This window comes from Prionailurus viverrinus, chromosome D3, assembly GCF_022837055.1.
Source record: "Prionailurus viverrinus isolate Anna chromosome D3, UM_Priviv_1.0, whole genome shotgun sequence".
In the NCBI taxonomy this organism is placed as follows: Eukaryota; Metazoa; Chordata; class Mammalia; order Carnivora; family Felidae; genus Prionailurus; species Prionailurus viverrinus.
This window is the reverse complement of record NC_062572.1, coordinates 16,021,195-16,046,098: the sequence shown is the minus strand read 5'-3', so window position 1 is coordinate 16,046,098 and position 24,904 is coordinate 16,021,195. Positions and strand designations below refer to the sequence as shown.

Genomic DNA, 24,904 nt, shown 5'->3' with positions numbered 1-24,904 from the left:
ACCTGGCATCAGTGGGCATATGGTGGGTACTAGATGAATGTCCTTTGGATGAAGGGATATATGTGTGCCCTTACTTCATGAGGATTTCCATCTTGTCCTGAAGACAGAAGCCGGCTTCCTGGGCCACGCTGTAAAACTTTGCCCTCATGGTGTTGCACACGCCACTCTTGTACTGGATAATGTCCCGGTTGGTACGGCTGTAGACACAGATAAGAAGGGCTTAGGGGACAGGGTGCAAGATCAGACCCATGATGTGGCACTCCCTGGGCCCCAAGGTGTTCTGCAGTGGAATGCTTCTCTCAGCATTCCCCTGGATATAGGAAGGACAGATCTTCCCAATATCGAGCTGGTGGTTCAGGCTTTATTAAATAAGTCCACAGGGAGACATCCGGTCACCTGAGCCCAGTGAATGTTAAGGACAGTGAGATGAAAATGGAATTTGGAGCTGGGAGACTCCAGTTCAAACTCCAGTACCACTACTTAGCTATGTGGCCTCGGGCAAGACATCTCACCTGGCCAGGTTTCAGTTTGCTCCTCTGTAGAATGGGATAACACTCCTGCCTCATAGGATTGGTTTTGAGGAATAAGCATGATGGTGAATATAGAATGCTTCACCCAGTGCCTGGCACAGAGGAATTTTTTGCCGTTGTCTGCGTTGGCACCTTGGCCATGAGTCCCTTTCCCTGGGCAACCCTTGTCTTTAAGCAATGTGTATGACTTTGGGGAGTCTGGTCTGCATTGGGTTGTTTCCATACCCCTGGGAAGATAGAGGATGTGGTTACCATAGTCCCTTTGGCCAGTTTGTTCCGCTGCCTGTCTGGCTTACCTTTTAGACTTCTTCTGGATGAGCAGAGTGTGGCTTTCTCCACTTGTACTGCTAGATCTTTCACTGAAACACAAAGGGATGGTTTCAAGTTGCCTGGAGCCTGCTTTTCACAGAAAGGGTGTCTTCGGGGCTCCTATGACACCTGCTAGCCTCCAGAATTTGGGTAAGGGAAGTGGCTCTAATCAAAGGACCAGTCATAGAACTCAGTGTATATTGTTCTCAGTGTATATTGGCCCTTGCTTCTACCCATGTCCTCTGCCTGGAGGGTCCTTCTTGTTTCTTCTCCACTTTCTCAAATCCAACCCTGTTTCATGGTCTACAGCAAGTTCTACCTGCTCTGAGTCTTGTAGTCTGACTTTGACCTTCTGTCTCTGCATATTGTCAGGATGACATATTTTCTGGATCCCAGTTTCATCTGTACAAAATTGATCTTTCCTTCTGGAGGACAAGTTCACTTGGGGCCCTTCCATTTTTCTCTCCACACCAATTGGCATGTAAGCTGGGGCTGAGTGCAGATTTGGGGAAGGGATAGTCAAGTCTTCCTAGTCATGATGTCGATTTTCCCAAACCCAGACTGCTTCTTCATTCAAGTATTGTCTTCTCTAAACTGGACTCTGAGCTGAACACTCGCTTCACTTGATTTTGGAGGCAGACAGAGCTGGCTCCAGAGCCCATCCCTGGCACCACCAGCTCCCAGTCTGTGGGCAAGCAACTCAGCTCGGGATCATCAGTGTCCTCATCTGTGATCAGTCAGCTCTCATGACACTGAACACTTCCCAGGTATGGGCTGATTTAATTCCTTGAGTGGCTACTCCCTCCTGTGACTTTGCCTGGTCAGAGTTTCTAGAAGGGGTGAAGCTCCATTGTGCATGCCTGTCCCTCCCCTGCACCTTCTCTTGTGTCCTACTTTAGTGATCTGGTCCTTCAGCATCAGTGTTTCTCACCTTCTCTCTTGCCCTGTCTCCCTTTGTTTCTACAAAATGCTTGGAAGACTTACTTGATTGCCTTATCTGTGTGGTTCTAGAGAATAACCCTGTTTTTCTTATCCCTGTGATGTGCTGCTGACCCTTCCCTTCTGGCCCTGTAGTGCCTGGAACTTCTTTAGGTAGGCCTGCCACTTCCCAAACCCCTCTCCGCAGGAAAGGTCCTGACCTTTGCTGCTTTTCCCCAGAGGCTCAGGGGACTGGATCTAGAGGTCTTAGCCCTGGTAGGTGATGGATTGAGCCCTTATCCCACCTTACTGGGATGCAGGCCCCAGGAATAGTACCCAGAAACCCTTGTGTTTGGATTCCAACCAGCAGCCCCAACCCCTGCAGATGCATTCTTTGGGAGAGTGGGTTGGCTTTGACCTTCCTCCTGATGGTCTGGAAGGTGGCTCTCTTCTTTTCTAGGGCTGATAGTGTGACTCGGGGGATGTGGGAGGTGAGGAAAGTAGTGGCATTCACTGTGATAGACAAGCGAACAGAAGTAAATAACAAAGAACCCTTTGCCTGTCTCTATCTCCCTTTTCCTTGGCCCTCCTTGAGTTTCAGCCATACCGATTTCTGCTCAATGCCTCTATGCTTCCTTCTGTCTCAGGCTCTTTGTACATGCTATTCATTTTTCTTGGAACACGATTCCCATCTATCCCAGCCGTAGGCTAGCTAAGTCTTCTTTTCTTCAGGTCTCAGCTTAAATGTCAAACTCAGTTTTGGGCCCCTGGTGCTCAACATTCACCCAGTCCTCTTTGCTTGTCCTTCAGAACACTTTCCATAGTCATGATTATATGGCTAACCCTGTGGGATTGTTTAATAAAGACATGGCTCTCCCATTAGACCAGTGATTCTTAACCAAAAGCAGGATTCAAGGAGCCCATGAATGCAGATGGAAAAAAGGTCACATCTTTATTTCAACTAGCCTTTAGCAGGAATGGAAATCACATGTATTTGCACCTTGCGTCACAATTGTGGCAGATATTTTGAAAGATCATTTATACTCAGCACTAATCTAAAATTATAGTAGTTATTAGATGTGCTAAGTCTTATTATATAACTCACTGCTAAAGAAGCTCATAGGTTACTATATCCCACATTTGGTTGTAATGTCATAATCTGTATTACTACAGATTTCTTTGTAAACTTTTGTTATTTACAGCACGGACTTAAAGGCATTTTTCTGAAAGGAGTCCTCAGACTGCCAGATGGTCCGTGGCACACGAGAAAGTTACAGCTTCAGTCCAGATAGTGAGATTTATGGTAGCAGACTGTTGAATCCCTCCAAACCTAGCACGGTTTCTGGCACACATGGGGATTGATGAGTATACTTCAGATGAATAAATGACATGGGGGCAGGCCTCCCTTCCCTCGCTACAGGTTGCTCACGTAAAGAGGGAAAGGGCAGTCCTGTAACACATCCTCCTTGCTTCATACCCCTCTACTACAGGAACATTTTTAACTTTATGATATTCACTTTGGGATGTGGGGAGAGACACCTGGATTACCACCACCACCCCCCCCCCCCCCCGCAGGAATTAAGAAGCTTATTTCTAATGAAGAAGGAAAAAGTCCCTCCTCCCTGCCCCACCTTCTATAGTCTGGTAAGGGGCATCTCCGCAATGGTCCCTGTAACTGTGGGGTGTCTCCTACCTTGATTTGCGGGTGGTCTGCACGTCTTTATAGGCAGAATCACTCTTGGTTTGTTTGAGGATTGACAAGATACTGCAAAGCAAGATGAGTCTCTTAATAAGGCCTTCAACATACGGTGCCCTGGAGGCAGTCAGTATCTGTGGGAGGATTCTCTTTCGAGAGCAGGGATCCTTAGACTTTATGGGGCATAGGAATCACCTGGAGACCTGGAGAGATTGCTGCTAATACAGAGCCATACTCCCAGAGATTTGGGTATGTTAGGCCTGGAGCGAGGCCCCAGAAGCTGCATTTAAAAACCACACACACACACACACACACACACACACACACACACACACACACACACACTTCTGATACTGGTGTGCAGAGAGCACATTTTGAAACCTTAGAATTTCTCAACATACTGTGAAATAGTGTTCACTTGGGGTGCTTGTTAAAAAATAAAGTTTCCTCTGGAGATTCCGATTCAGTGGTTCTGAGATGAAGACTAAAAATTTGTATTTTTAACAAGGATCCAGCTGATTCTGATCCCCAGAGACACTTAGAAAATACTGCTAGGGGCGCCTGGGTGGCTAAGTTGGTTGGGCATCTGACTTCAGCTCAGGTCATAATCTCGTGGTTTGTGGGTTCGAGCCCCACTTCAGGCTCTGTGCTGACAGCTCAGAGTCTGGAGCCTGCTTCGGATTCTGTGGCTCCCTCTCTCTCTGCCCCTCCCCCACTCCCTTCTGTCTGTCTCTCAAAAATAAATAAACATTAAAAAAAAATTTTTTTAAAGGAAATACTGCTAGCAGAGTTTTAAGAAAAGGTCATCTTCCTAGGTGATGTTATGGTCTGAATGTTTGCATCCCCCTGAACTCATCTGTTGAAATCTTAACCCCCAAGGTGAGGGTATTAGGAGGTGGGGGCATTTGTGAGATGATTAGCTCATGAAGTCAGAGCCCTCATGATTGGAATTAGCACCCTTACAAAAGAAACCCCAGGGTTTCTTACAAACCCTTACAAAAGAAACCCCTCCCTTCCCCCATGCGAGGTTACAATGAGAAGACGGCCATCTGTGGCAAGGACTGCCATCTATGGGGAAGGCCCTTGCCAGACACCGACTCGGCTGGAACCTTGATCTTGGACTTCCCAGCCTCCAGAGCTGTGAGGAATAAATACCTATTGTTTGTAAGCCACCCCGTCTGTGGCATTTTTGTTACAGCAGCCTGAACAGGACTAAGACGGCCAGAGGGCAGTCTGGCTTTGAGGCTGGGGGCTGATCCAGTTGGCTTTTAGGGGTTCTTAAAAACCCCAGAATCCTCTGTCATCCCTGCTGGGAACAGATGTGGGGCCTAAATTGAAAAAGGAATCCAGATTCTAAAGCGAGGAGGACAAAAGAAAATGTGCAGCTTTTCTTAACTGTCTCTCTACAGCTCTAAAGAGAAGCCTCCAATATCTGCTGCCTCAGGGAGAGATTAGGGAGATTTTTCTCCCAGAGGAGTTGAAGATGGGACATCTCAACAGGTTCTCGCTCTTGTAACCATGGTTATTGTATCACTGAAGTGAACACAGAGGCCACGCGGTGAGTTTTGTGTTCTCGCGTGGTTCTGTCTTTTGAGGACCTTATGCATCATCAGTCATCGCCCTTCTTCTCCATCCGTGTGGTGGGGCGTTGGTAATGGGTAGCTGTCAATACACCCGCCTCAGCAACATGCTGCGAAGATTCTGTGGGATGCCACGTGTGAAACAAAAGTACCACCAACACCATCACGGCGGTCATCATGTATTGAATGCTTACGATATGCTAGGCAGGTGCTAATATTAATATGTTAAATGCATTATTTCAGCTAATTCTCATTGAAATAGACATTATTTCCCCAAGTATAATATTTTACAAAGATAAGGCTATGTAGTTCTCACTACATCTCTTTGAGGTAGGTTGTTAATGAGTCTCACTTTACAGAATTGGAATCAGGCTCAGAGAGCTGAAGCAACTTGCTCGACATCACACAGCAATTAAATCATGGGGATGGAGATTGACCCTAGCCTCCTTGGTTCCAAGGCCAACGCTTTGAGGCCACACAGTCTCATCCTATAGACGAGAAAACTGAGGTTTAGAGAAAGGCTACGTTACGTTGACCTGTTCCGGGTTTCAGATGCATGTCAGTCTGCCTCCAATGCCAGTGTTCATGCCATGAGTTCTTACAAAGGAGAGAGACCCGGGGAGCTGATGCTTCATCATTAGCGTCTGTCTCCAACGCTGATAAATCAGTAACAGCGGCCAGGGCCTGAAGGGCTGGCATTGTCTCTGGATGCCTCCCGAGTGCCACCCTCTAAGCCCCGATGCCAGTTGAGGCAGCAGCAGACAAATTCGTCTTTAGCAAGCAGTGGCGGGTGTGATGCATGTGAAAGTGCTCAGTGAACTGTAATTATGGTAATAACAATAACCAATAAGTCATAGCCGGCATCCCAGTAGGCTGAAAGTGATGAAGAACCTCTTCCAGTGTGTCATTTATTTTCAGAAAGTCATTTGCTTACTCAGAAGGATCTGTACTTGGGAAGGGAACTCCAGCTCTAGCTTGCCTGCTCTCTGAGGCTTTTCGAGGTCGGAAGTCCCGTGGATAAGGCTTCCCGCCAGGAGGAGGACACTTCAGCTTCAAGTGCAGCGCCACGAGCCAGTCTCGCCAGTCTCTTAGGGTGGAAACCAGAATCCTGGAAGTGGCCTCTGGGGTCCCCAGACAGACTGATGCCTCTCTCCATCCCATTCTGGCCGCACTTCAGTCCTTGAAGGCGCCATGGTCCCTCCTCACCATTTTTGCACATGTGCTGCCTGAAACGTTCATCTGTCTCCTCACCCCGCCCCCCCCAACTTTGGCTGGGTAGCTCTTTTTCATGCCTCATCCACAATCTCTTATAGTCTCTTCCTTGGAGGGAACTTCTCTGATCCTCATCCACATCCCAGACTAGATCACATTTCCCTAGTATTCACCCTCTTAGTCCGAGCTTCCCTTTTATAACGCTTCCTGTAATTAGTACCTAGTCTATACATGGTCATAAATATTCAGTAAAAGAGTGGATGAGTAACCTTACAACTCCTGGGAAGCAGGGTAGCATGGTGGTTAAGAGGATGCTTTTTGGAATTAGAAGGTTTTGTGCCCTTACCGTCGTTGGCTGGGTGACCTTGAACAAGTTACTTAGCCTCTCTGAGCCTCATTTTCTCATTTGTAAAATAAAGACCACAGTATCTTCCTTAGAGGGTTGTTGTAAGAACCCAGGGAGGTGATATACATGAACAAAGTACATAGCTCAGTGCTTGTCACAGAGAAAATATTAGGGATTCAGAACTGCTGTGGCTAATGTTATCACTGTTATTCTGATATCCTGTATTTGCCCCAGGGGTCAAGAGAACAATACCTGGGCGCTTTTTTGTGCATCCCATTTTCCATTATGACTGTCCTCCGGGCATCTTCCCGAACCATCTCCAGGAGCTTCTGCAGATCTGATGGGAACATGAGAGGTCATTGTCCAGAGGGCAGGCGGGGCTGGTATCCACTCTGCTTCTGTGTGTGGGGAGCTGGAGAGGGTAGATCGGGGTCTAGGCAGCCCACAGCGTTTGGCAGGTTATACACCCGGTGTTATCTCCCTGCTTAGAACCAGTGACTCATCGTTTTCCTTCTGGACAGCATCTACATTTCCTCCAAGTGGCCTCTCAGGCTTTGCAGGGTCTGGCTGCTTGTTTTCTCTCCTGTCTCATCTCACTCCCTTCCCCGACCTTAAACTCTAGTGTAGCCAGAGACAAAATGGTTTCCAATTCTCAGAAGAAATCGTCTTGTTCAGGAAACCCTCTCTGATCCCACACACCTGATGTGGCAACCTGGTGACCCACAGGCTGAATCTAGCTCACAGGTTTTGTTTGATTTGATGCAGATGCCCAGCTTTTCAAACTGGAAGGTTTCACATAAAAATCCAGACCACCCGCTCCCCTGTAAAAGACTCTGAGATGGGGTTCATTCTTGCTGCACGCTGCCTGTGGCCATTGGGCAGGTGTGCACGCTCAGGCTGCCCCATTTCTCCTGCCTCTAGTGGACTTTTCCCTGCATACTTAATGTTGTTGCTGTTTTCTATAGTGTAGAAATACATTTTTGTACCTGACTGTTAGGGGTTGAAGTGTGTCTTCCCAAAAGATATGTGGATGTCCTAATCACCCAGTATCTCAGAACGTGAACTATTCACATTCTTGTTGGAAACAGAGACATTGCAGGTATAATTAGTTAAGTTAAGATGAGGTCACACTGCAGTGGAGTGGCGTCTTAATCCAATATGACTGGTGTCCTTATAGCAAGAGGGGACAGACACTCAGGGAGAGGATGGCCTGTGATGGCAGAGGCAGATTGGATTGACAGTGCATCTAGAGCCAAGTGCTGAGGGTTGCCAGCTACTGTCAGAAGCTAGAAGAGGCAAGGAAGGATTCCCCACCTACAGGTTCTGGAGGAAGCATAGCCCCATGACACCCTGATTTTGGATTCCAGCCTCTAAAACTGTGTAAGACAATAAATTCCTGTTGTTTTCAGCCTTCTGGTTCATGGTACTTCATGACGCAGCCCTGAGAAACTAATATTAGAAAATGAACTGTACTTGGAGTGGGACAGTAGAAATCCTACATGTTTTATATGGATACAGATTTGCAAGTACCTGGCACTGTGCTTGTCATCGAGGGTTCTCAGCATTTGCTGAGTAAATAAGTGAATGGCTAAGGAGAGAAAAAGAGGGAAGAATTTGGAAGAACTTGAGCTAGATTTGGGGGTTCAGTGAAGGAGGACAGTGCCAGTGGGGACCCTTTTCACCCTTTGTCAGGTGCCTGTAGTCAACGCAAGTGCAGGTCTTAAAAGCCATACCTAGAAGAGTGAGGCCCAGTGCTTGCTATGGCCATTTGTATCCAGCCTTGTTTATGAATGCAGTCAGTGGGTGCTTAGGGCAAGGGCGCTCCTCTTCAATGACCTTGGAGCCATCTAGGCTGTGAACAACACCCTCATTCAGCCATTTTCTACTCCACCTTCTTCATTCTCAAGTAATCTATCTTCCCAGTAATTTGAGGGCATGATTCCATTTGACCTGAATCTGATCTTCCTCGTTGTCTCACCTCCCACCTCACCTCGTGTCTCACACCCACCTCCCCTACTGCTGCACATCCCAGAATCCTTGGCGAGTGTCTAGAAGCCTATGAGTAAGGCACCTGTAGCTGGTTCCTCCACTTTCTTCCCATCTCCTCAGAACCAAGGAGCAACATCTGACTGCTCCCCCACTCCTGCCCCCACTCACAAGCAAGCCAGCCTAGGGGTGGGTGGATACCAGCAAATGACCCTAGTGACCTGGCATGTCAGGCAGCTTTCCTAGAGAATCATATAGAAGGCTCCTCGCTCACTTAATGCACCGAAAAAAAAATTTTTTTTTCTGCTTGCCGATAATGCGTCTGGGAATGTATGGTGCCCAACCAAAATCAGGCTCCATTCATCATGTACCTGAGTTTGGTTACATATGAATTAGAATAAAGCCTGGGGGCTTGGAGGCCCACATCTACGCCTCATGGCTACCTGGGAGAAGATACTTGTTTGGAAGGGGAGCAGGTGCCACAAAATAGGGTTTCCCTGAGGAAGACAGTCCTGGAATGGGTGCCTACACTCAGAGGAACCTGCTCAGTCCTGAGTCCCCAGAGCCATGGAGAGGACACTACCCATTGCTCACAGACAATGGCATCCTGTGTTTTCGAGTGCTAAATCACACCGCCAAAGAAAAAAAATTCTGACTTCTGTCCTCCACCTTCCGTCTACAGCCTGTCCACACAGCTCACTCTTGAGTGACAAAACTCATTCCTTCCTCTTTAGGGGAAAATGGAGGAGGTCTTTTTGTTCTATGGGGTTGGGTTCTGGGGGAACGTTAGCCACCGTGGGATGCATCTTTTCTGGGTTGCTATTTAAGTGAGTTTCTCCTCTTACAGTTCCAAGACTGGGAGCTTCAAGACTGGCAGCAGGAATGGCCTGGGCTTTGGTTTCTCGAGAATCCCCTTGCCATTGATTTGGGGAGGGGATCAGTCCATGGAGAGGCCACAACCTGCTGTCTCCAGTGATTTGCCTCCACAAAGACTTCATTATGCAGCCAGCCCTGGAAATTAGACCTTGGTCAAATGGTGTCTCTCAGAATAGGATTCATGAATTCAGAATAAATTTGAGAAGGTTTTAGAAGGCAGTGAAAGTCTGGGAAATTAATCTACTTTTGTCAAGGCTCTGACAAATGGGATGAGGATAACGTATAAATAGAGGGGAAGGGTGAGGAGGTGGAAATAGAAAGACTTTCTTTTTGGGACATAGATATCTGGTGGAAACGCATCTCCTGGTCATTGTTGTGCACCTGCAGTGTGCCAGGCTCAAGGTGAATAAGATGTCATTGTTCCACACCAGCAGGGAGCTCACATTCCTTTCCCCCCCTCTTCCTTAGTAATAGAAACATGTGCACGTGCACGCACGCGCGCGCACGCGTGTGTGTGTGTGTGCTTTTATGTGTGTGAGGGTAAGCATTTACTAGACCTGTTGTCCAACATCTTTGCAGCTAGGTGTGCCCCTGTGACTAAATTCTGGGCAATGAGAGTTTAGTAGAAATGTTGTATGGAGCTTCTGAAAAGATTGCTTCAATTCAGCTGGGAGTGAGCAATTTCCTACTTCACCTACTTTCTTCTGCTTCCAGCCTAGCATGTGGCTGTGATGGCTGGCATTCTAGCCGTTTTAGATCGTAAAGTGATGCTGAGAGTCATGGCAAAGAAAGACAGAAGGAAGCAGATTTCCTGATGACCTTTTGGAGCCATACCAGCTGTGGACTGGTCTTTTTTAATCTGTAAGAAATATAAATATCTTTCTTAAGCTACTATTTTTCAGATTGCTGTATCTAGCCAAAAGGAGTTCCTGATACACTGAGATACAATTGTAAGTTAAAATTAAGTACTCAGTAAAACCAAATATAAGTACTAAGGGAAATGACAGGGAGGAAACCCAGGAGAGTCAGAGAAGACTTCACAGGGAACATTTGAGTTGGGTCTTGAAGGTTGACTAGGAGTCCACCAGACTAAAGTGTCACAGGTTAAAAGGCATTGCAGACAGAGGACAACATGAGAGAATGAGCATTGTTTAAGAAGAGGAAAGCTATTTGGTGAGGTTGGAGTGCCTGGTGGAAGGTATGAAGTGGCGAAAGCTGAGCCTATTGTAACAGCTTGGGACTAGATCAGATGCACTGTTTTAGAGGCAGTGGGGAGTCTTGAAAGATGTTAAGCTGGGCAACACTGCATCAGATTTATTTTTAAGTTTATCTATTTATTTTTGAGACAGAGAGAGTGAGCAGGGGAGGGGCAGAGAGAGGGAGAGAGAATCCCGAGCAGGCTTTGCACAGTCACCATGGAGCCGGATAGGGGGCTTGAACTCATGAACCATGAGATCATGACCTGAGCCAAAATCCAGAGTTAGATGCTTAACCAACTGAGCCGCTTAGGCACTCCTACGTCAGATTTTTAAGTTAGAAAGTTCCTTCTGGCTCAACATGGAGAAGAATCCATGGGCAAGTGAAGGCAAGACAGGAAGCAGGGAGACTAGGAAGCTGTTGCTGTCATGTAGGTGAGAGGTAATGAGACTGTGGACCTGGGGGTTCCAAACTCAGGTACCAAGAAGGGTCAGGTACCGGGATGGATGACATGAGCTATTGTAAGAAAAATCAAATTTTGTGTGACTTGAGGGCTAGACTGGATTTCCTGGGTTCAAATTCTGGCCTCATCACTTATTAGATGTGTGACTTTGGTCAGATAATTTAATCTCTCTGTACCCCACTTTTCTCATCTACAAAAAGGCATAAAATTGTGAGGACTCATTGAATTTACATGCAAATATATACATACACATAAGTGTGAATTTATATATGTACACAGTATGTATATAGTAGAAGTTAGAATAGTGCCTGATACGTAAAAGTCTTCTTAAGCATTAACTCTTGTACTGTCATCATCGTCATGATCATCATCATCCTTATTCTAAGGAAAATAGTAGGGCACATGAGATGATAAATGGCCATGCACTTGGCCAATTGGGAGCAATGATTGGGGGTAATAGGGAGTGGTGGGGATTGTGGAAAACTAGCCAGCACGTGCCCCCCCTAAGAGGGGCAGCTCCATTTGGATGTAGTGCATGGTTGTGGGTCCACTCTTGCCACAGTGGTGGTGGTGGTGGGTTTTTAATCAAAATTTTTACGTAAAATCTTTCAATCTTAGAATATCACCCCAGTTGTTTTTTTTTTAAACAAAACCTTGTGTATTAAAATGTAAGTGGCAGGAACTAGCCTGCATGCCTCAGTTTTCTATCTCTAAACGAAGATGAAAGCAACGGGAATGAAGAGAGAAGGTTTAAAGGAGTTTTAGGAGGTAGGACTGAGGGGACCAGTTAGCTGGTTAGATGTGGGTAGGAGGCAGCAACTGGGGACAGGTCTGCGGTGTCTCAGAGGCCTGGAGAGGTGGCACTGTTCACCCATCTGCTCATCACAGATACCTTCCCCCTCCACCCCCTCCTTCCTTCGGCATGCCTGCTTCCTCTTGGGGGACACTGTGCCACTTCTGGACTGAGGCAGTTCTTGGAGCTGGGGACACTTCTCTTCTTACTTAAGAGCAGGGCTTTTGGGGCTGAAAGACACACAACATGGATATAACATTGATAACCACACAGACACCTTGAAGAGAAAACCAGATCTGGTTAGTCCTGTACTGAAAACCTCCCAGAGACTTCCTGTTGCCATTGAGATCATTCTGAAGTCCTTACCTTACCCTACAAAGGCCATGCCCACTCTGACTCCTGCCTCCCTCCCCGGCTTCATATCCTGAGACCTCAGCCTAAATGGTCAGAGCTGAGAGAGGCTTTTTTGATGACTGTGGCTAAACTAGCCTCATCCCCACCGACAGTCTGTCTCTGGCCCATGTCTTGTTTTATTATCTTCTGATCACATATCATCTGCAACTGACTTGATATTTGCAGTTTTGTTTATAATCTGCTTTTTCCTTCTAAAACATAAGCTTGGGGAGGCCAGGAACTATAATCCTCAGTGCCAGGTGCTCAGTAGCTGATCAGTAGATATGTGTTGAATGAAAGAAGGTTCAAGAAATCCATAAGAGTCACACGTCTGCTGATGGCTGATCTTGGTTCCTCACTATCTTAGATAGTCTGTTCAGCAAACAGCTTTTCAGGGCTCGGAGCCTTTCATGGATTTTCATGGCTTTCACCCTGTTGACAAGGGTGGGAATTTTTCTCATTGGCAGTCATTACTCTGAGTCCTGACCACTTACTGGATGCTTTGTCCTTCTGTCCATTCTTTGTTTTGATGATTAGGGCCTCAATCAGGCTTTCTGGTCTACCTTGACCTCTTATTCAACCTCCTTGAAACTATCCTACACCCAGTTCTTTTCAGCTCAGCCTAGCCCAGCCCAGCATTGGTTGCCACAGGCATTCTAGATGGTCTGAAAGAACACTGGCTAAGAATACAGGCCTCCGCTTGGGCGCCACCGAGGGGACACAGGAGATGTGGTGGGAAGGGGTCCATGCACCAGAGCCCATAATTTTGCATTGGCCAGCTCGTTCATGATCCTTTCTTTTTCTCTTCTATTCTCTCTATCTTTCGCATAAATCCCTTCTTTCCTATCTCCTTTCACTATACAAGCTCAACTCAGAAAGTTCTGAGAATAATTTTTTTTGCATGACTTATGGAATCTAGTTACGATTCTATCTGGTGGAAGTCCATAGGCTGTACCTAAAAGAGTATGCAAAACTATGTATATATGTGTGTATAAATTTTCTTATGGAGAGAGGACTCCTAGTTTTTAATAGATTTTCTAAAGCACCTGTGTCCCCCAGATTGTGAACCACTGAAAATGCATCTTCCAGAGCAGGGGGAGGAGGGGACAAGTGTCACAGAGGGATACAACTTCCATATATAACATACTTGGAAAAGACAAATCCCTAGAGACAGAAAGTAGATTTGTGGTTGCCTAGAGCCATGGGGTGGCAAAGGAGAGAGACTGCCAATGGATATGAGGTTTTCTTTTGGTTTGATTGAAATGTTCTAAAACTAGATTATGATAATAGTTGCACAACTCTGTAAATTGACTAACAGTCATTGAATTGTACATTTAAAAAGAGTGAATTTTATGGTATGCAAATTATACCTCCATAAAGTTATTTTAAAAAGTCAATGCTGCATTTCAAAAACTTAGTATGAAAAAATGTGAAATATCTCATTAATAATTTTATATTGATTTCATGCTGAAGTGACAACATTTTATATAAGTTGGGCTCAATAAAATATAATTATTAGGATTAAAAAAATTTTTTTAATGTTTATTTATTTTTGAGAGAGAGAGAGAGAGAGAGAGAGAGAGAGAGACAGAGTACGAGCAGGGGAGGAACAGAGAGAGAGGGAGACACAGAATCCGAAGCAGGCTCCAGGCTCCAAGCTGTCAGCACAGAGCCCAACACGGGGCTCAAACTCACAAACCGTGAGATAATGACCTGAGCCGAAGCCGGACGCTCAACCGACTGAGCCACCCAGGCGCCCCTATAATTATTAGAAATTTAAAAGGAGCAATTGATGACCATGGGCTGTCTCTCGAGGAGAAATTGCTCAGAGTAACCCAAGGTACAGAGTATATTTCCAGTCTCCCCTGGGGAAAAGCAAAGGGGACTGAGGAAATTGAACAGGGCTAGGAGACCCCTGTGTCTCTTTTAACTGAATGGAGGTGGAGGTGGAGTAGGAGGGATTCTTGATGTCTAGCCTCAAAGCAAAGAGTCCAGGCAGATTGTGCAGATCTCAGGTACGACTTACTGATATGGAGAGGTTCTTCATCAGGCTTGGTCGAAGAGGATTCATTGTCCTCAATGTCCTTGCTGCCTGTTGCCTGGGTGATCACACTCTGGGGCTCGTCTGAGCCAGGGTTCATGGACATCATACTGCTCTGGGGGGATGATCCCCCACTGGTCCGAGACAGACTGAGGGTGGAGCCTCGCCGGCTTGGCTTGCGGTTGGTGACACGCAGTATAGGAATTTTGAATTTCTTGGTCTGAAGAAAAGAGAGAAGAGAGAGGGGTCTCAGAAAGAAGGGAGGGAGGACAGAATGATGGAAGGAAGGAGAGAGGAAGGAGGGTGGAAAGAAGGGAGAGAGAAGAATAAAGGAGGGAGGGAAGGAAAGAAGAAAAGAAAGAAAAAGTAAAAACCTGGCTCTGAATGTGAATTTCTTTTGGCTCTTTCTGAACACCATGAGACGTATCCTGGATCTGTCACAAATCAAGATAGTTTAAAATGTGTATGATTTTTTTAATCTTTTTTTTAAAAAAAATTTTTTTTTTCAACGTTTATTTATTTTTGGGACAGAGAGAGACAGAGCATGAACGGGGGAGGGGCAGAGAGAGAGGGAGACACAGAATCGGAAACAGGCTCCAGGCTCTGAGCCATCAGCCCAGAGCCTGACGCGGGGCTCGAACTCACGGACCGCGAGATCGTGACCTGGCTGAAGTCGGACGCCCAACCGACTGCGCCACCCAGGCGCCCCTTTAATCTTTTTTTTTTAAAGATTTTTTTTTTAATGTTTATTTTTGAGAGAGAGAGAGAGAGAGAGAGACAAAATGTGAGCGGGAGATGGGCAGAGAGTGAAGGAGACACAGAATCCAAAGCAAGCTCCAGGCTCTGAGCTATCAGCACAGAGCCCGACACGGGGCTTGAACTCACAAACCGCGAGATAATGGCCTGAACGAAAGTTGGACACTTAACCCACTAAGCCACCCAGGCGCCCTTTTTTAATATTTTTATTTAAAAAAGTTTTTTTTTAATGTTTATTTCTGAGAGAGAGAGAGAGAGAGAGAGAGAGAGAGAGAGAGACAGAGACAGAGTGTGAGCAGGGGAGGGGCAGAGAGAGAGAGGGAGACACAGAATCTGAAACAGGCTCCAAGCTCTGAGCTGTCAGCAGAGAGCCCGACATGGGGCTTGAACTCACAAACCACAAGATCATGATCTGAGTTGAAGTCAGACACTTAACTGGCTGAGCCACCCAGACACCCCTAAAATGTTTATTATTTGAAACAAACATTATGGGACTTACTCTGTTCAGTGAGTGCCATGGTTGTCCATGTAGTCACCGCAAGAAGCCAAACGCATATTCTAATGATGTTACCGGGGACCAGAAGAGCTTTTGGCTTTTCTTTTGTAATAATCATCAGCGTTGATTTTTAAACTGTGGGAGGATGGGTCTCATTTCTCCAGCTACCTCTTGGTTTGACCCCACATTGCATGTATCAATTTCTTGTTCCACTGAGTTGACACCAGGCCCTCCAACAATGAAGATTTGTGTTTGCTGGAATCTTCTGAAGAATGTAGGGTGGAGAAAATTCTATAGCTGACGTTTAGGAAGTGGGATATCGGGGAAGCAGATTTGTCTGATGAGATAGCACTCGTTGTGGGAGGAAGGAGAGCCATGGTTGTGGTGGACAGAAGGGTCTAGGTGACACGCCCTCGAAGGTAGTAAGGGGTAGGTAGAAGAAAGCCCTGTAAGGGAAATGTGGACTTTTGGGAGGAAAGGAGTCAGACAGGATGGGTTACCGGAGCGTGGGTGTGCACATGTATGTGTGTGTGTTCACCCACTTGCATGATTGATGTCACTTCTGAATCTACTGTGCAGGGTCCTGTCTTCATTTAACTCATGGCCCAAGTCTTCCAGAGGGTTTCTAACTTGCCCAAGGTCACACACAGCTAGCATGTGGCAGAGCCAGGATTCAAATCCAGGTCAGGTCAACACCGATGCTAATTATTGGGCCTTGCTTGAAAATACTTTAAGCAATGCTCTTTTCTCAGTGGCATTGAAAATTCCCCTGATCCCATGCTGATGAAAATACCAGGTTTACAGTGGGACACAGTAGGTCCTCAGCTGCTCCAGGGTAAGAGCTCAATAGCGCCCTGGGCTATAGTTTATGCTCGATGAATGGAAACAGTTTTATTTGAGAACATTTATTTATTTATGTATTTATGTTTTGATTTTTTTTTTTTTTTTAATTTACGAACTTTTAAAATGAATGCTCTTGCAGGGAAGAATGAGGTCATCTTTCAATCAGACTCATAGTGTTTGATACCTTCGGAAAGCAGATAGGAAGAAGAGACAGCACTGAGGCCACACCAACATCTAATAAATACCTAACAGGGTGGAGAGAGTTGTGTCCCTCAGGATTCGTATCACGGAGTCCACGGCATGTGGGCAGAAGTAATTTTTTGGTGGCTGCCTTGTGGGGCCATGAGTACAGGTGGAACTTCGCCGCCCACCCGGGGAAGAGGGGAGGGTCTTCCTGGTTGCACAGGGGAGGAAGAAAGTGGGTTTACCCAGATCTCCAAGGGGGCATGTTCTCTCCTTTGTCCAATCAGGAGCTTGACACAGCATCCCCTTTGTCCTGACATTGCAACTGGGGATAATATATGTGGAAGTCACCTCATCCGGTCTCCTCTGGCACAATATGAATTCCTGGCTCTGGAAACCAGACTCTTTAGATCAACATCATTTATGAAGGCCGGACACATCGTGTCCCAGGGGCAGCCTGGAGTCTGGCAATGAGCACTGGACTTGGATCCGGGGTGGGGTGGGGGGAGGGGGACGAACATCAGAGGGGCCTTGAGCAAGCCACAGCCTTGCCTCAGTTTCTTTATTTACAAAACAAAGAGAATAGACTGGGGTGGTCTCAAGGAGCTTTCTGCATCCAGAGCTCCGTGTGGATCTTCCTTGGGCTAGGATTTCATTTTGTGCTCCTAAAGTTGCCATTAATTAAAATTCAATTAACAACCTCAGCCAGGAAATCCGAAGTGAAGGGCTGACACTTCTGATTAATTGAGAGTGGCAGAAAAATAAAATGTGGGGGGAACATGTGACAGGCAGTTTCAGCATCTTGCTTACCCTTTATTGAACTGACTCTGTCTGAATTGACTTAAATCCCCAAATGCTTCTTCCCTATTTTTTATATTTCACTCAGGAGCAGTGTTAACCAGCTGCTGTGTTCCACCTCAGTAGGGACTGCTTTTGGCAACAAAGGAAAAGATTTCCCTGAGTGATTCCTTATACTTTTTCAGAAGCAAAGGGTTTCAAACTGGCGGCCCATGGGGGGGTGGGGGGGGCTGGGGACATGATTAACTGCCTGGAATTTTACAAATTGGGGAGGTTTTTATATAGCAACCTAGGTTATTAGTCTCTCTGAAAAATGATAAGCCCCGGACTTCCATTCTCACATGGCAAAATGGCTAGAGCTGGGCAGAAGTTCTTCCCTTTAGCTGAGCAGGCATATCCCTGTTTGCCACAGACCTCACCACTCCCTAATGCATTACACCCATCCAGATTTTTTTCATATACCCAGTTTGCCTGGTTCTTACACAAACATGATCTTGGCACTGACAAGCTCTAAACACACAGAAGAATATCAGTTGCTGTGGGAATTGATTGCAGCCCATCTTTCAAAGCTCTCATTTTAGAGGTGCAGAAACTGAAGTCAGGAGACAGGAAAGGACTTGTCTGAAGCCACACGGTGAACCAGGTCACCGTGGCTAAGCTAGGTCTCCTGACTCCTAATCCAGTGCTCCCTTGTCCTCAGAATGGACCACACTTCAGCCTAGAGTGTGACCTATAAATTTCCTAGGGAATTCAATTTTGTGAGAGTTCCAGTGTGGTGATTTACTGTCCCCTGTTGCAATTTTTGTCATGAATATTCCTGGAGGACATTTTTTTTTTTAAGGTTTGTGGTTCCTGCTGCTTTTTCTGTGCGTCTCTGGAGACAGATGTACACAGTGTCTCCATAGCAACTTTCTGTGATAAAAAATAAAGGCTTCTACTTCTCAGATCTAGGCACACCCTGATGAAAGAGCAAGAAAATAGTGCAACTCTTCATGAGGGGCAATTATAATTGTGACACCATGGAGGACATGCATTTGACGAGCTCAGTGTTTAATAAACAGTGTTTCATGAACAGACCCAGGATTAACTCTTCGCTCTGCCATTACCCGGTTGTGTGACCTCATGCAAGTCACTTAGCCTCTCTGAGCCTCAACTTCCTCCTCTCCCAGCTGGGGATTAGAATTGTGCCTCCTGGGGCAGAGCTGGCTAATGTACCCAAAGCATTTCCTCAGCATAGAACCTGGCCCATTGCAATTATGTTAAAAAGTGGCTTCTAAAAATTATATAACCATGGGGCGCCTGGGCGGCTCAGTCAGTTAAGCATCCGACTTGAGCTCAGGTCATGATCTCACAGTTTCTGGGTTCAAGTCCCGTGTCAGGCTCTGTGCTGACAGTTTAGAGCCTGGAGCCGCTTGAGATTCTGTGTCTCCCTGTCTCTCGGCCTCTCCCCTGCTTGTGCTCTCTCTGTCTCTCAAAAATAAATAAATGTCAAAAAAATTAAAAATTATATAACCACAATAATTATCAACATTTTGCCACTTTCTTTTTTTTTAATTTATGTTAATGTCTTATTTATTTTTGAGAGCGAGCGAGCGCACAAGTGGGGGAGGGGCAGAGAGAGGGAGACACAGAATCCAAAGCAGGCTCCAGGCTCTGAGCTGTCAGTGCAGAGCCCGATGTGGGGCTCGAACCCACGAACCGTGAGATCATGGCCTGAGCTAAAGTTGGACACTTACCCAACTGAGCCACCCAGGCCTCCCTACCCCTTTCAAAGTGAGTTGGCATGGTGTTTCCTGAGGTTCTTTACTAATGTTGTGAAGTAGGCAGGGATGAACATTATTCTCATAGTGTGGGGAAGGGCACAGGTGTAGGAAACATTCTAGGTGCCTGCTCTTTCAACTACCTTTACTTATCTAAATATTACCTCTTGTCAGGGTGCCTGGGTGGCTCAGTCAGTTGTATATCTGACTCTTGATCTCTGTTCAGGTCATGATCTCACAGTTCATGGGTTCGAGCCCCACACTGGGCTCTGTGCTGATGACTCAGAGCCTGCTTGGGATTCTCTCTCTCCCTCTCTGCCCCTCCCCCACTTATGTGCACTCACGTGCCCCCCCCCAATAAATAAATAAACTTAAATAAATATTACCTCTTGTCATTATTACTTTACGGTGCTTGTTTGTTGGGTAGATGAATTTGGGAAGCTTTGGGTTTGGAATAGTTTTGAGTGAAAAGAATAGACCTCTCGATGTTCCCTTGGTGGTAAATGCGCGTTCTTGTTTGTAGAACACCCTATCTGTTGAATCACCTACTTCTTATTTTCTGGCTGAGTTGAAAAGAGAGTGAGAGATGGAGAGAGAAATGACTGGTATTGATTAAAAACATGGAGTGAGGTGAGTCCATTTCCTTCCAGTGACATGTAATTGAACAGCTCCGCAGCTGCTCCTCCCCTTTCCCGTGAAGTGGTTTCTGGCCAAATGTCATGTCTCCCGTAATCCCCAGATAGCCGTTTTAATTAAAATTTACAAAAACCATCCAACAGCAATGTGGTTCTGATTTCTCTTCACTCAGAGAACCAACTAGAAAAAAAAAAAAAAATCCCATCAGAGAAGAGACTGGCAAAAAACGCTCCCAATGCAAGTCGGGGCTGGTAGCCAGACCAGAGCGTCGTGTGCTGGTAGTTACCTTAGGTGCTGTCACGAAGTGCTCCCACCTCTGTCCCATGGACTTGTCCTTATTGATTTTTTTTATTGTGCTCTTGCTTCCACCCGGGTCCCTGAGTGAGAAACAGCTTAATGAGTTTTCCGTTCCCAGAGCCTCGGTTTTACTACAAGTTCTTTTAGGAAATGCAATGAATGGATGATGGATGGTGGCTGTTCTCTGTTACGGTTTCTTCCCCCCCCCCCCCCCCCCCGCCACTCCCCCACGTTTGCGTGAAGAAGTGAGAGGCACAGTCCTCCATAGCTGGGTCCTGCCAGTGAAAATTGAGGTTAGGAGAGACCACCGCTTACAAGGTGGGGCTGAGGGAGGTGAATGTATTTGTATTCATTCTGCATCTGTTTGCGATTTGGACTTGGGTCCTCTCCTAAACTCCAGGGCAAGTCTGCAGCTACTCCTGGGGGGTGAACTGAAAGGCATGTTCATTTCTGAATCTCTGCCTGCGGTGGTGTCCAAGAATCCTACCAGGAGGGGCACTTGTTAGTAGCATGGAGAGAGTATAACTGAGGGGGCCTGTGGAGAGGTTGTGGGGGCAGGTTTTTGCACAATGAAAATCACTGGTTTGGAGCGTATTGAGCAGAACTCTGTACGATGCTATGTGCAAGATGCTTTCTCACTGAATTGTCTCAGTAAAACTTTGCGATGCAGTCATTGTCACCCCATTTTACAGATGAGAAAACAAACGGGGGCGAGGGTGCTCAGGTCACTCACCCAGGTTCAGATTTACAGTGAAACTAATGACTGTCACTTGATGGGTCCCTGTACCTAATTTTCCACTGCAATTTTTCTATTCCTTAAAGCACCACCATTCCCCAGTTAACTAAACTTTGGGTACCCTAAATCCTGGTTCCTCCCCTCAGGGGTTGGGAACTTTCTGGTTATGAGACTGAGCCTCCAGCAAGTTTTGTTGGTGCTGTGCCCATAATCCCTCATCTGAAACCCATAGGACCAGATGTGTTGCCACGTTGGCATTTTGGGAAGGATATATGCTGCCTGTGCCATATGTTAACGTAATCCTTCCAGAAGCGGGGACTGGGACAGCATCCTGTAACCAGACACATTACTATTTCTGCAGTGACATATATGAATATTTACTCTAGGTGGGCTAAAGACCTGTAAATAACTTCAAGTCAGATTGTGCCACCAAGTCAGTTTGGTTCATGTCAAAGCTTGCTGCAGAATGAGTTATGGAAAAATTGTTTCCTGAGCCTTTTGGATTTTGGACTTGGGGCTACAGGACAGTGGATCTCTGTTGATAAACAAGCAGGAAGACTCAGTGTGTGCTCTTTCAATTCCTTCTACCTATCAATCAATGGTTGATTAACTCACTGATTTCTCTTTCCGTCCGTCCATCCATCCATCCATCCATCCATCCGTCCACCCATCCACCCATCCCTTTCTTTATCTCCTTTTTCTCTGCAGAAAGGATTTTGGATGGCTGGCATCCTTTAAATCATTTGGCTGGCTGTCATCTAGTATAGAACAGGGACTTGAGGAATTGAGGTGGCCAGACCAGGTTGATGACGGGAGGCACTGACAGGGGTCTAGACTTCTCAGGGGCTGCTGAGCGCTGATGAGGGAGGTGGGAGATGCTCAGATATAGGAGATAAAGGGTGATCAAGCTCAAACTTGCATAAGACGGGCTTCTCATGGCACAAGGCTCTGGGTAGTGAAATCGAAGGCTTTTACCAGCCCAGATGTGGAGCAGGGGCTGGGGGTGGGGGTGGGGGGGGAGGTGTGCCCTCCTCCCTGGCAGGACTTTGCTGAATATTTATCAGCCCACAGCCACAACCCAAGAAACATACATAGGCGCCAAGGTGGAAGTCAGGCTGGGGAGGGTGGGGCGGGGTGAGAATGTGCCTTCAAGCTTTTTGTAAGACTTTATGTTTGATTACACAATAAAAAGCCCTCTGAATAATTAACAGTGAAGCTCATTTAACGTTGGTTCTGCCTGCTTCTCCCCCGAGTAATCAAATTAGGGAATATTTAAAATCCAGCCAGAGGAAGGAGCAGCAATACTTCAGTCCTATAAACAATATTTAAACTAGCGGCGCTTTTGAAGTCTGATTTAAGGCTCACCAACTGGAAGCTTTAGCAGTTTCTGCTTTGGAGCGTTTCTTTCAAGACCACAGGGCTTTGGGGCTCCTTCCTTTCACTAACGCAGCTCCTGCTGTGCCTCCAGCCTTCTTCTTGAAGTTCAAAAGCAACCCCCTTCCCCTTTCAAAATTAAATCTGGTCCCAGCCAAGCTTTCAAAATCTTAAATATTCAAGCCCGATCGGGAAGATGGGGAGGCTTTCTGTTAACGCTGACTTCCTAGATGACCCGAAATCTATTGCGACTCCAGGCAGCAGGTAAATGAGTTAAAAATGCAGCGAGGCTCCCAGAGATCTTAAACAGCCCTTGCGCCCTTGCTCGTGCAAAGCCACTGATAAAGAAAGGGCCCTGGTTAGACAGAATCAGTCTTTGTGATGTTTCATTCTCAGTAGCAAATAAACCAAAAAAAGGAAGATCAAACAGGGGCAGGAAAAGAAGTAAACCACCTGTGTTTCTTTGTCCACAGGGGGCTGGCTGCACACCTTGTCTGAGATGGGCACAGCAAGTTGACAGTCCGTCCTTCCCAAGGCTTGGTGGGGTGGTCATTAGTGCTGTTTACCAAATAGTCCCAGGTCTTTCCAGCTCCTTGAGGACAGGGGTAGTGCTGTGACTTGCTTTGTTTAAAAGCGATTAACCTTGTTTTTTTTTTTTACCATAAATTTCATAGTTAAATAAATAAATAAATAAATGCAATTGAATGTGGCGTTTAGGGTGCATGCTTTAAGGGCCAGCCCTCAAGGCAGATTCCCTCTGCTGCCGAGTTGATGGTGGAAGCTTATGTTGACAAGGAGCTCCTGTCAGCCTGGGTCCTTGAGCGACTAAGGAGCACAGCCCCATGTTGATGACACGTAGGACGCCCAGGAAATGCACTTGTGTTGCATTAAGCTTTTGAGATTTTAGGGTTGTTCATTCCGGCAGCTTAATTTAGTTTACCTAATTGATGTCCCTGATCTACTGTTTGTGTGACCTCAGGCAAGTCTCTCTGAGCAATAGGACTGGGAAAGCAGTGCATGCTGGTGGTTAACAGTGGGTTTAAGAGTCAGGTGGCCTGGATGTTCGAGTCCTGTGCCTGCCCTCCTTCCGAGGCGTGTCTTTGTGTAAGTTACTTAGCCTCTCTGAGCCTCAGTGTCCTCATCTGTAAAATGGAGGGAATAATATTAGTTATGTCAGAGGATTGCTGTGAAGATGAAATTTGGGGCTTGTTAGGGGCTTGTCGGGGTGCCTTGTACAGAGAACTGAACACAGTTAAACTCTTAACAGTATGCTTTTGTCGACAGCGGTCTAAGTGTGGCTTGGAGGAGGGGCTGATGGTGGGGAACGAGGCACTAGGGCAGACCCATAGGGGCAAATCTGCTACGATTTTCAGACCATAATTTCCCCTTGCTGAAGCTTTCTGGGGGATCTGATTTGCTAGCAATCAAGGGACGAAAGCGTTGAGCCCCGTCGCATCTCATTTAACTGTACCCACCAAGCACATTTTGTTCCTAGTGTGTCACTTGAAATCTCTCCACAGCGGCCATCAGAGTGGTTTTCTCAAATACTTCACTCAGCCTTTGCGAACCGTCATGTGGGGTAAAACACCTACTTCTCAGAGTGGAAAGTCTGTTGACCGGTTTAGAATGCATTCACGAGTCCATGACTGAGTTTGGAGATCGGCGGTAACTGCTGATTGTGCACCAGGGAAGGAGGGGACAGAGATCAGAGCTCCCAGGATCTCCCAGGCAGGTCGCCTCCCTAGTGACAGGTGTTCCCATCATCCTGCCAAGGTCCCCTACTCCTGCAGAGATGTCCTCTTGAGTAAAGCAGGGGAGGCATTTTGCAATTAAATCAGTGCAGAGGGGAGAGCAGGTGAAATCCAAGATTTCACTCAAATGTCACCTCCCGAGTGAGTCTTTCCCAGATGACCCAATTTAAAAGTCACCCCCAACCTGCCACTGTCACATCACCCCGTCAATTTCTTTGTGACCCTTGGTGCTATCTCACAGCATCTTGATTGTTGCATGTTTATTATCTGCTCCCCTAAAGCTGCAGAGAACAGAGATGTTACCTGCTTCCTTCACTGCTGTATCCCCAGTAGTGCCTGAAAACAGCAGGCTTGAGGAACATGAGAGTTTCCGGGGTGGGGTAGGGGCGCACATGACAAGGGAAAAACAACTTAAATGTAATAACTGCTATTTTTGCATGTTCTTCAGAATGATGCTGCATTTTTCCCCCCACAAGATTGACGATCTGGCAAAGACTTAAAGTTCTTACAGGACTTGGTTAAATATGTTGATAAACTCCACAGTCATTAAAAGTGGTTCCAATATGGAGAGACGGTTCCCATATGTTAAGTTAAATACCAAAGCCATAAGTATAGAATGGCCTTTTTTTTGTTGTTTCTTAAAAGAAAATGACACACGCACATATCACATCATCTTGGTAAGCTGCAGTCCCTTTTGTATCCTGGACGCCCCCTGACAAATATTACTTTGCAATGAATTTTTCTTTTTGCTTTTTGACACCAGACCGTGCCCTACATTAATTGAGGACTTTGGGGCTTTAGCTAGGAACAGAGGAAACTGCCATTTAGTGGCTAAGCACGTGTGCTGGGCCACCGGGTTACCGGAATTCAAATTCTGACCTAGCTTGTACTAGCTATGCAATTCTGAGCAAGTTACTTAAATCTTCTGTGCCTC

General features: G+C 46.3%; 1 protein-coding gene across 1 annotated transcript in view; it reads right to left on the bottom strand.

Moving 5' to 3' along the window:
* Nucleotides 1–24,904, bottom strand: part of CCDC60 (coiled-coil domain containing 60) — a 163,131-nt gene that overhangs the window by 6,041 nt on the left and 132,186 nt on the right. The window contains exons 6-11 of the mRNA XM_047828032.1: nt 20,099–20,189; nt 14,326–14,560; nt 6,844–6,928; nt 3,451–3,522; nt 827–889; nt 75–197 (exon numbers count right to left, since the gene is read on the bottom strand). Coding sequence (XP_047683988.1) covers nt 75–197; nt 827–889; nt 3,451–3,522; nt 6,844–6,928; nt 14,326–14,560; nt 20,099–20,189 — 669 coding nt within the window. The remainder of the gene's footprint in view (nt 1–74; nt 198–826; nt 890–3,450; nt 3,523–6,843; nt 6,929–14,325; nt 14,561–20,098; nt 20,190–24,904) is intronic.